General features: G+C 36.8%; 1 protein-coding gene and 1 non-coding gene across 10 annotated transcripts in view; both read left to right on the top strand.

Annotated features, from left to right (window-relative positions):
* CadN (neural cadherin) overlaps window positions 1-12,138 on the top strand; it is a 724,585-nt gene that overhangs the window by 393,477 nt on the left and 318,970 nt on the right. For all 9 annotated transcript variants that reach the window (XM_069324325.1, XM_069324357.1, XM_069324337.1 and 6 more), the window contains exons 5-9: window positions 1,899-2,115; window positions 3,039-3,149; window positions 4,245-4,410; window positions 4,666-5,174; window positions 5,422-5,655. In XM_069324325.1, coding sequence (XP_069180426.1) covers window positions 1,899-2,115; window positions 3,039-3,149; window positions 4,245-4,410; window positions 4,666-5,174; window positions 5,422-5,655 — 1,237 coding nt within the window. The remainder of the gene's footprint in view (window positions 1-1,898; window positions 2,116-3,038; window positions 3,150-4,244; window positions 4,411-4,665; window positions 5,175-5,421; window positions 5,656-12,138) is intronic.
* LOC138367380 (5S ribosomal RNA) lies at window positions 811-929 on the top strand. The gene has a single exon (XR_011229349.1). It is a non-coding gene; the product is annotated as a 5S ribosomal RNA (ribosomal RNA).

Below are 12,138 nucleotides of genomic sequence, written 5' to 3'. Positions count from 1 at the left end.
AAGGAAACTTACTTATGATCAAACCCAGCCCACTGTTGTGAGCCGACGACATAGACCAATGTGTCGTGGGCATTTTCCTGGATTTTTTTAATCCTGTGGTTTATAAGGTTTATTCTAATTAGCGCTTGGATGTCAAGTCATGTTTTGAGACTGGTGAGAATTTGATTTCAGTCCCATGGTGAAGGATCGGTTTAAAGGTGTTGACCCACCAGCAGAGTGGTCTTATACTCTAATATATGATTATATGATATCATATAATCATCATCATTATATGTTAACAGCCCATTATATTCACATGACGATTAGTTAGTTGAGAGCAGTATGACTGCTACATTCTCCTGCACTTGACACAGCTCCCTTGATCCAACCCCATGGACCAAAGAATAATTTTCATCACAAAACTCAACTAAAGATTTAGGTCACCCATGCACAGAAGGGTGACATTAAGGAATTCATGAAAACCCTCAATATTAAGTTTTAATATGGTAATATTGAGAAAACCTTCAATTGCAACTCAATTAACCAGTCTTCTGCTATAAACCAGATATTATAATTGTGGACCTGCATCAGTTGACATCCCAGCTGGATGTCGAGATAAGCATAAATGGTGGTCATAATAATGTATTCAGTTCATGGGGTGCAGCCATCTTCCCCGATTCCTTGCATCTCCAGCCATTCAAGAGTGTTCTGTGAAGCTTTATTTTAATTTGGAATTATAATTCCATCTCCAAGGTTATGTATTAAGGAGAATTAGAGGCATGAATAAATGTTAGACATGGTATATATCTACCATATCTAACGGCCATACCAGCCAACGGCCATACCACGTTGAGAACACCGCTTCTCGTCCGATCAATGAAGTTAAGCAACGTTGGGTTTGGTTAGTACTTAGATGGGTGACCGCCTGGGAACACCGAATGCTGTTGGCAATGATGTTTTGGAGCCGGTCGGCCGAGCAGACAGCACACTGGACTTGTGATCCTGTGGTCCCGGGTTCGATCCCGGGCGCCGGCGAGAAACAATGGGCAGAGTTTCTTTCACCCTATGCCCCTGTTACCTAGCAGTAAAATGGGTACCTGGGTGTTAGTCAGCTGTCACGGGCTGCTTCCTGGGGGTGGAGGCCTGGTCGAGGACCGGGCCGCGGGGGACACTAAAAAAAAAAGCCCCGAAATCATCTCGAGATAACCATATCTACCAAGTCTTGTACACTGTGGGAGCAGTTTCATGTTGAATCTTGATCTGATGTGTAGACTGCAATAGTGTGTTGAGGACATTTAAAGCAATATATGGAAACACTGAGAATTTCCTCAATAAATGGTCAGAGGCACTACATTCACTCGTCACAGTCCCAACATTGTTGGCTAAAATCAACTTATTTAAATATACAGTATGTTAAAATCATTTGTTGCAATTTGGAGATTCAAACCAGCGATTTGGGTACTCCTGGCTGCACACCTTACTCTTGGACCACGACTTGACGTGCGCAGCTACCCAGTATTCATGCCGCTGGTTTGAATCCCAGTGTTGCACCAATTGATTTTCTCATTATCACCTCAGTGGGATTTTGTTGTGTATTTACAATATGTAGTAGATACTGCAAAATAGACTTTATTGGATAATAGGAAATAATCTCTTAAATAGTAATTAAGTTTATATCTTTATTTTGTGGTATTATATTATAATACCACAGTTATTAGTTCATTTCATTTCATTTGAATTAGTTCATTTTGTGGTATTAAATTATAATAGTTCAAGTATGTTTATTGAGATAAGAAAGAAATACATCTCAAAGGGATAGAGTAACTTAGGCTATTTCTACCCCCTATTATATTATATTATATTATACCCCCCTATAATTATAATAATGGTTTGGATAACAGCTTTTTTGTCTTTTTCAGTATCATCTCTGTTAAAGCTAAATCTTTTGCCGATCGAGAAATTCGTTACACATTAAAAGCAAAAGGGCAGGGTGCAGGAACATTTAATATTGGGCCTACATCAGGAATTGTCAAGTTGGCCAAGGAATTGGACTTTGAGGATGTTCGTCAACCACACATCTATCAGTTGGTTGTCACAGCAACAGAAGATTCTGGTGGTTTCTCTACTTCAGTTGATGTAAGTACTGTACCATACTTGTTGCTTAAAGAAGTTCACTAACATATACAGTATTGTTTCTTTTGAGTTACTGTTTAAGGAGGTTCTGTGTTCATTATTCATAAAATGCCTATTGGTAAATAAATATCCCGCCAATTAGGCGGGATCGGTTAGGGAGATATCTTTTAAATATACTGTACATACATCATCTCAGCTTATAATAGGGGTCTCTAAAGGCCTTACCTTATCAATATTACCGTGTTAGAAGCAAGAAGATATGTTAGTGTTCACTTGCCATCTCATTTTCTGCTTGCTTCTGGCATGTTAGTTATGCTTCAGTCCTTGATGCATAAGGTGTGTATATTTAAACAAAAATAATCAAGATATTTTAGGATTTGGAAGGTTTGTATTTTGGGATTCAACCAATTTATGAATTTTTTAAGTGGAGTGAGTTACCTGGGGGAATGATAAAGGGTGTGGGGAATGTCAGACTTGATTGAGATGGAGCAGACGAGCATATTGCAAGTGGCTTTGTAAGGCACGAAGCAAGAAGAGAAATAATGTGCCAGAAATAAATACAGAATATGGCTGAAATATTATTGTGTTCTTCAGTGTCTTAAATATTTGCACACTAGATGAATAATGAAGAAAAGGCTGTCATCTCAGATAGGCAGATAACATGTGCTAAAATATTCACTCATGAATGTTCACTGAACAGTGGAGATTTAAAGACATATCTAGTGTATATAAATGAGTACTGTATGATGTTTAACTCTAAACATATGCCAAATATAAAAATATATATAATGGTGTCCTGTGCAGAAGCCTTCATCTAGGCGTTGATAAGATTATGTAATTTATTTTAATTATAGCTTGAAGGAAAGGTAATCCTTGACTCCTTCTCCTGTGAAATATTTACTTGCATTATTTTTTGTCTATTGCAGCTAACGATTAAAGTGACGGATGTTAATGACAACCCTCCCAAGTTTGACTTGCCCGACTACCAAGCTCACAACATTGATGAAGATATTCCAATTGGTTCTTCTATACTCAGGGTGAGGCTTTTGTGATTTTTAGGTTCTCTACTTATGATTGTTTCTTGTTGGACTCTGTAATCTATTAAATTTTGTCACAAAATGTGTCACAAAATGACAAAATCACAAAATGTGTGGAACTTTGGTGCACACACACCTAGACATTCCACTAATATTACACCGTATATTCTAAAAACAACAAAACATACTATTTTTGCTGTTATTACACTGTACACACTCATTATTTATAACTATTTACACATTTCTGCACTACACTACACTACTACATTTTTCTGCACTACACTACACTACTACATTTTTCTGCACTACACTACATTACTACATGTTTCTGCACTGTTATAAATCACTCAGACATTCTAGAGGGTGTGATAAATCTCTGAAGAAGCTGTCATGCATAGTTCTGCCGCACACACAGCATGAGTTGCACCTGCCCCCTCTTGCTTTTCCCACATCTGTGTTTTTGCAGAACGTGCACTCACCTTGCCATGAGGTTCAACAGGTGATAGACACACAAGGTAGTGTATCAGCATGGTGTTCTGTAGGGCGAGATGTTAATGAAGCAAATTGCTGCCTGTACCATTGTCTTCGGAGCAGAGTACAGTCCATACTCTCTATCAATCTCGAAGTTATTTATGAGCTAATATCCATCCATTTTTTTTATTAACTTAGTCACCGGGGTTGGGATTTGTAGTGATATTTGTCACCTATGATTGCTCTTTCAAACTACTGGCCTGTATCCAAGATTGTGTCTGTTTACTGGATCCATGTTTTAGTGGTAGTTTCCAGTGTTGTGAGGGACCTAAACACATCACAGGATGTTGTGTGCAATGCAAGGATTAAATGTATTTTTTAATCATATTCCAAATAAATGCAGCTCAAATGGTGAAGGATTGGCAGTGGTACTCTATATTGTTGTAAACATTTGCCCTTTTGTATTGTATTATGTATTGCATAGACGTAGGGCATTTGAGTGAAAGCTGCAAATTTCTTCTTAATGAGCAACATGTAGTTTTTGATAGTTTATTGCAATAAAATGTTTTATTCAAGTTTTAATTGTTATGCTCTAATGTAATTAATGTTTTTCTTAATCCTCAGGTGAAAGCACGTGATGATGACTCTGGGACAAATGCAGAAATTACGTATTCAGTTTCTGATGATCACTTTCGGGTAGACAACAAAGGAATAATATACAACAGAAAAACTCTTGATGCTGATGACAACAATGCTTATTATGAGTTCACGGTTACAGCTACTGACAGAGGTTGGAAGCTTAATTTGTATTAAATAGTATAATGATTTTGAATTTACAGATATCATAAAGTATAATTTATCCTGCATATTTTGGCATTAGGCCTACTGTTCATTGATTTTCAAATGGATAATGTATTTTAATTGCTAATAGTTATGGGGAGTATGCAGTTTTCGTAGTGAAACTTGAACTATTCAGAGGAATGAACAGTTGGCAAACTATTATGTACAGTTAGAAGATCATTCATAAAATTTGTTGTTTCCTCAGGTGAGCCAGCAAAGGAAGGTACTGCCACAATTCGTATATATACCAAAAACAAGAATGACGAAGAGCCCAACTTTTCACAACAAGTCTATACTCCAAATGTTGATGAAAATGCTGGACCAAATACCCTAGTAACAACTGTTGTGGCATCGGATAAAGATGGCGATAACGTAGAGTTTGGTTTTGTCGGAGGGGCCCGCAAATCTGGCCAGTTTGTAATTGAAAAGATGACGGGTGTCATTCGGTTGCACAATGGACCCATCTCCCTTGACCGTGACAAGTATGAGCTGAATGTTACTGCTGTTGATGATGGTAATTGTTGTCCTGGTGGCCAGCATTCTCGTCACACATCCACAGCTGTTGTTGTCGTCTTTATTACCGATGTCAATGATAACAAGCCGGTTTTCAAGGACTGTGCTTCCTACCATGCTAAAGTGGAAGAGTCGGCTCCTAATGGTTCACCGGTCATCACAGTGCATGCAACAGATGAGGATAAAGGTGTCAATGGACAGGTATGATTACTAAATAAATGCTTGGTTGTCTTAATATTTTAATTTATTATAAATTTTGTTTAGGCCTAAACAAATAATGACCACTAACATAGATCTTTTTGGTATTGATTTGATATATTGTAATTGATAATTGGGCTTAAGAATATTTACTTAATGAATATATTTTTATTATTAATAGTTCTGTATTCTTGATTTAGTTCACATAAGCAAATTTTGTAACAATTCACTGCATTCACTTTTTCTGCAGGTCCGCTATAGTATTGTCCAGCAGCCAAACCAGAAAGGCACGAAATTCACAGTTGATCCTGAGACAGGTGACGTAACTACTAATAAAGTGTTTGATCGTGAAGGTGAAGATGGAAAGTTCGTCTCGGTTACTGTGAAGGCCACAGACAATGGAGATCCATCATTAGAAGGTGTTTGTTCCTTTACGGTTGAAATCACAGATATCAATGATAACCCCCCTCTGTTTGATCGTCAGGTAAGTTTACTAATTTTTTCTTTCAACTTTTAAAAATGGATACTTTTTAAATTTTTAAGACATTAGACATATAACTTTGTTGTATATTTTTGTTAAATGTTGATAGGTTTCTTATAACTTAAAATCAGTACAATTATCATAAATCTTTTATAATGTTATCATTCTCATTGCTGGCATGTTCCTCATCCTAAATGAGCAGGGAGAGACTCACCTGGAGAGAAGTGAGAAATGATGTTGGAAGAGCAGGTTAATGACTTTAATACAGTGTATTTAAAGATATAATTTTCACACTGCTCTCCACACTTACCATCAGCACACAAGCACCACTCCAGCAATTCACCCACAGCAGAGTTTCTTCATAGTTTTGCAGTGTACACTTTAAACATGAGTATCAGAAAAAATAGGGCCAAGTCGGTTGCCAGGTCTGCTATATTTTATTATAAAAGTCTAGGAATTTTGACTAAGCCAAATGCTTCTTCTGGTCTTTAATACTGTAGATACTGTAGTTTTGTTTCTGAAACCATAGTTGAGGCAGTTACAGTGGTACCTCCGTTTTCTAATTTAATCCATTCCCAGAGACAGCTCGAAAACCAAAAATACGAAAACCGAAACGAATTTTCCCGTAAGAAATAATGCAAATTGAATTAATCTGTTCCACACCCCCCAAAAATATTAACTAAAAAAAATACATTTTATACAGAAAACTACCCATAGATACCTTACCTTATCTTTATGGAGGACTTTTGTTGGCATATGGAAGACTGTGAGAAGGGGGGAGGAGGAGAGGTGTTAGTGTTTGGAAGGAGAGATCCCCTTCCATTATAACAGCAGTGATGACATTTCTGGGGTACTCTCTCTCTTACGTTTTGCAGACATGCCACTAGGACCTGTTTGTGGCTCACTGCTTGCTTGTCTTACTAAGAATCTGTCTATAGACACTTGTTTTTCCCTACATTTTAACACTTATCTGTAGTGAGACATTACATTCACACTATGAATAATTTATAGTTTTTCCTCTTATCGTCATCCTCGCAACTACAGTATTTTCTTAGGTTGAACGTTACCACTGAGTTTCTTGGAACCCATGGCACGATATATAATAACAACTTTTATGTTCAGACCCCCCCCCCCCCCCAAAAAAAAAAATTCTTCACGAAGAATTCAAGCACCGTAGTCACCTTAGCAGGACACTGGTAAACTGAGGTGTGCCTCTCCGTGACGGACCCACACGTGTATAAACAAACTCCGAACACTGAAGCAAACAACGAGTACCGAATCAAATTTTTAGAAGAAATTAAGCTCGAGTACCGAAAAATACGAAAACAGGGTCATACGAAAACAAGGTTCCACTGTACTTGCTACTGGTTTCTCACATACCCATATACTTACGGTAAGTGTATCTATTTTATAATTGGTATTCTGTATCACACTTCAGTGTAGTGGACTGATCACTTGCTGAAAAGATTTTAGCAGTACAACACAGTTTAGGGAATGTGAATAGTGTGTTGTACACTATCCATATTGATTTTCAACTGTAACCTTAATGGAAGGGGATGGGCTGGAAAGAATTTACTAGCTGAACCCTTGATTATCTGGGTCATGGGGTCTTAATATGTAATTGTCAGGAGAAAGCACTAAGCTATTATGAGTATATAGCAATTGGAAGGAAGATGAGTATAGTGATTTAGGATAGGATGGAGGATAGGATGGACGAATGGAATGGTGCCCTACTACTTGGACAGTCAGGGATTGAATGTCGACCTGCAAGAAGCAAAGCCGTCACTCTACCACTGATTGCAAGTGGTTGAACCTAATACATGCCCCAATAAACTAAACAGACTTGGTCCAGCTACTATGTTTTCAGTATCTGTATATTTAAAAACCATTACAGGTACTGATATATGTTATTTGTGTTTCATCATTTACAGAAAAATCTTTTAAAACCATTTTTTTTCAAACCTTAATGATACAGAAACATTGATAGTTCAGATTAGGTTCAATCCCAGTTAGTTGTATCCAGATTTCAATATATATATGTTCATATAATCAGAGTGAGAAAACCTATCTACCATACCATTGGCTGGAGTTGAACTTTGGACCGCAGTACACAAAATCCCAAGCTTCATAATTCATATTTATCTTTCCTTTTCCCAGTTTACATTCAGGTATTGGAAAATATGTAACTTAAAAGCTTTAAATACAGGAGTCACAAAATTATCATAATCCTTGCGAGTAGACAAAATGTTACTCGTTCTTTCTTATAACTGCTTCTACTTGGCAGTTAACTTGTGTCTCCTGTGTTTTAACATTTATCCCACTCTTCTCTTGTGTTGCTCACATTCGTGCAATGTTTGTGTGTTGACATTCATCCCACATTTTAGATACACTTGCCCTATCATCTCTTTCGCCTTCATCAAACTTTTTACTCTCAAATTTATACGAGAAGTGCCAGACATTATTTTATTAGTCACATTAATAAAAAAAAATTTTAAATTAATTTATTCATGCCGGCTTGATCTTAAAAATACAGTGCTCTGTACATTTCACAAGGTTCTATTCAAGCTGTCTCAGTTATGTACTTTCATATTTATTAATGCTACACAATAAAAAATTAAATATTTTTCTTATTATACTACAGTATGTTCAGCATAAGATTTTATCATTAACTTTGCAACACAATTTTCAACTGAATTTTAAGGCATCTCTGGGTACAGGAGTCATAGCAGATGTGTAGAAAAATACTAACATGGTTCTAATCTGCAAAAGTGGCAGCAGGGAAGACCCACAAAATTATAGACCTGTATCATTGACAAGTGTGATAGTGAAAATAATAGAAAAAATAATTAAAACTAAATGGGTAAAACACCTGGAGAAAAACGATATAATATGAGACAGACAGTATGGTTTTTGATCTGGAAGATCCTGTGCAATGAATTTACTCAGTTTCTATGATCGAGCCACAAAGATTTTACAGGACAGAGATGGTTGGGTAGACTGCATCTATCTGGACCTAATAAAAGGCTTTCGACGGAGCTCCACATATGAGGTTGTTCTGGAAACTGGAACATTGGAGGGGTGACAGGTAGGCTTCTAACATGGATGAAAAAGTTTAACAGACAGAAATATGAGTGCAGTAATCAGAGGCAATGTATCGGACTGGAGAATTGTCATGAGTGGAGTACCACAAGGTTCAGTTCTTGCACCGGTAATGTTCATTGTCTACATAAACAATCTACCAGATGGAATACAGAATTATATGAACATGTTTGCTGATGATGCTAAGATAATAGGGAAGATAAGAAACTTAGATGATTGTCATGCCCTTCAAGAAGACCTGAACAAAATAAGTGTATGGAGGCAAATGGAGATTAATGTGAATAAATGCCGTGTTACAGAATATGGAATAGGAGAACATAGACATCGCCCAACCTATAAATAATTGTGAGAAATCTTTAAATAATTCTGATAAAGAAAAAGATCTAGGGGAGGTTCTAGATAGAAAACTATCACCTGAGGACCACATAAAGAACATCGTGTGAGGAGCCTGTGCTACACTTTCTGACTTCAGAATTGCTTTTAAATACATGGATGGCGAGATACTAAAGAAATTGTTCACGACTTTTGTTAGACCAAAGCTGGAACATGCAGTAATGTTATGGTGCCCCTATCTTAACAGTATTTCGCCCTGGGCGTGCGCTCCGCACGTATGCACGAAGTAGGCCTGGCGGTGCAGGCGAGTGCTCGGCGACACTAAATGTGTATGCTTGTTTCAGTTTTCTTGCCTTAATTCTCGTGCTACGTTGCTCGTTTTGGTATCATTGTGTTCACAATAGAATTCCCCACAGGTGTATATGCAAATAAGGTCCAAAAGCCAAGCTTGACTCCCGAGAGCAAAGCCTAAAGTCGGGAAAAGTTACCCATGAGCGCACAAAATCAGTAAAATGTGTATACTTGTTTCAGTTTTCTCGCCTTAATTCTCGTGCTACGTCGTTCGTTTTGGTATCAATGTGTTCGCAATTTAATTCCCTGCAGGTGTATATGCATATATTGTCCAAAAGCCCAGCGTGACTCCCTTAGCAAAGCCTAAAGTTACTCATGAACGAGAACCAATTATCACACCCGCATACCTAGTGTGTATACTCGTTCAGTTTGATAACATCAATTTTCGTGTTACGTCGCTCGTTTTGGTATGAAATCGTTTGCAATATAAAGGCGCATATTTTAAAACTAGTCCCATAATAATAGAGCAATAACTGGAATTTTAACAAATATATTAATTTTAGACTCGTCATCACAAAATTATTTATATCTTTCAAGTGTTTTGACATAAAATTTTATGTTACATTTTTAATTTTAGTATCAAATTGTTTGCAATGTAAAGGCGTGCATTTTAAAACTCATCCCATAATAATAGCACAATAAATAGAATTTTAACAAATATATTAAAATTTGGACCAAAAATGTATTTATAATTTTTCAAGTGTTCTGACATCAAGTTTTGTGTTACATCTTTCATGTTGATATCAAATTGTGCACACTCTAAAGGCGCTCATTTTGAAACTATCCCAAAGTCGATCGGATAGATTAATTTTATACAAATATTTTTTGTATTTGACGCGAGCAGTGTCCAAAGCTAGGACACGAGAGAAAAAAAGTGGACACGAGGGGATGTCCAAAGAGAGAGATAGTGTGAAGATGCACATCAACAAACTAGTAAAGGTGCAAAGACATGCAACTAAATGGCTCCCAGAACTGAAGGACAAGAGCTACGAGGAGAGGTTAGAGGGATTAAAAATGCCAAAACCAGAAGATAGAAGAAAAAGAGGCGATATAATCACTACGTACAAAATAACTGGAGTAACGGGAATCGATAAAATTGATATGGAAGAATTCCTGAGACCTGGAACTTGAAGAACATGAGGTCATAGATTGAAATTAAATAAACATAGCTGCCAAAGGAATATAAGAAAATTTAAGTTGGAACAACCTGAAAATTCAGGTTGGAACAATTTAGGTGAGGTGGTGGTGGAGGCCAAAATTGTCGCTAATTTCAAAGCATTATATAACAGAGTGCTAGGAAGACAGAACATCACGAGCGTAGCTCTCATCCTGTAACTACACTTAGGTAATTACAATAAGAGTCAAATAAGAGGATTTTATGTATCATCAAATTGTTGTACTGTCATTTGTGAAAGCAAAACCACCTCACAGTATCCATCCCATTGAATACGAGATAAATGCTATGCAGTTGCTGCTTGTGACGACATGCTTTTCTGCAGTTTCAGCCGTTGACACTATCCATTTCTGAAAAGACTCTATGGAAAGAAATTGATAAAAATGTATCCTTTCATTTACAAATGGTAGTTATCAACATAAAACTATGAACTCCCCATATGCAGTAACCACTGCATATTGGGAGTAACAATTGAATTTAAAATGTGCCTTAAGGAAAATATATTCAAGAGATAAAAAGCTATGAATCATAACTGTGCAGCATAATTTTCTTACTTTTGGCTAAATCAGAACATGATTTAATTTTACATTTTTAGTATGAACTTTGCATATAATGCTGTTATAATGTTTTGGCTTTATCATTAGTGACTGTCACAATGTATGCCTCGCTATTCATTTTATGTCTTATTAATTTATTTGGTAACTTATCCTTAGACTAAGGAAAGAAAAATAGTGCCTTTGGAGGAAGACGGTTAGCCTTTGTGTTAAATATTTGCTTTGACAGTCTAGGGCAGCATTTCTCAACCGAGATTCTGCAGAATGCCAAGATAACTAGGGGTTCTGATAGTGATAAACAGGCTAATTCTAATCATATACAAATGTATTTTTGAGTCATTGTTCACTTTTTCTCATTTAACTAGCATGAAGTGCATAGACAAATATCTCTTTTCAGTTGACAACGAAATCTGTGTGTTTAGATAAAGTGCGATCAAAAATTATTTCAAGGGTAGAAAGCTTGAAAAATGTTAGTCTAGAGTATTCAGTGTAAAATATGGGTGGAACAGACATAATGTAAGGGTCAAATAAACACCAAGACAGCGAGAATCATAAATGGACTAATGTGTCCAGGCCTGGTTGTTTTCCCACTCGCAAAGTGTGGCAAAGTTGGGCTGTATTTTTGCAGGAAAGATGATTGGTTTAACTGTTGGCTCTTAATGCTGCATTTGCCATGTCTGTAATTTCCTCTTTATCTAGTTTGTTCCTACTACATCTCATGTGTTGGGGCAGCCATAACTAACAGAGTATATCTTGAGTTCTATACTTGCCAGTGACATATGACAAGATAACCATGTGAGATATACAATTGAATTTTTCATTGGCTCACTACTCTAAATGTAACCCTGAGTGATCATTTTATTAGGCAGTATCACTTACTTGGTAATGAAGGCAGTTCACTTCAACACAAGTAGGTGATTGACCATTGATGCTATCACTTGAGACTGTTTCTTGTGGTTAGCCTCTTGCTTTCAC

Source organism: Procambarus clarkii, chromosome 2 (assembly GCF_040958095.1).
Source record: "Procambarus clarkii isolate CNS0578487 chromosome 2, FALCON_Pclarkii_2.0, whole genome shotgun sequence".
In the NCBI taxonomy this organism is placed as follows: domain Eukaryota; kingdom Metazoa; phylum Arthropoda; class Malacostraca; order Decapoda; family Cambaridae; genus Procambarus; species Procambarus clarkii.
Note: the sequence above shows the minus strand (reverse complement) of the source record. Positions and strands in the feature narration are given on the sequence as shown.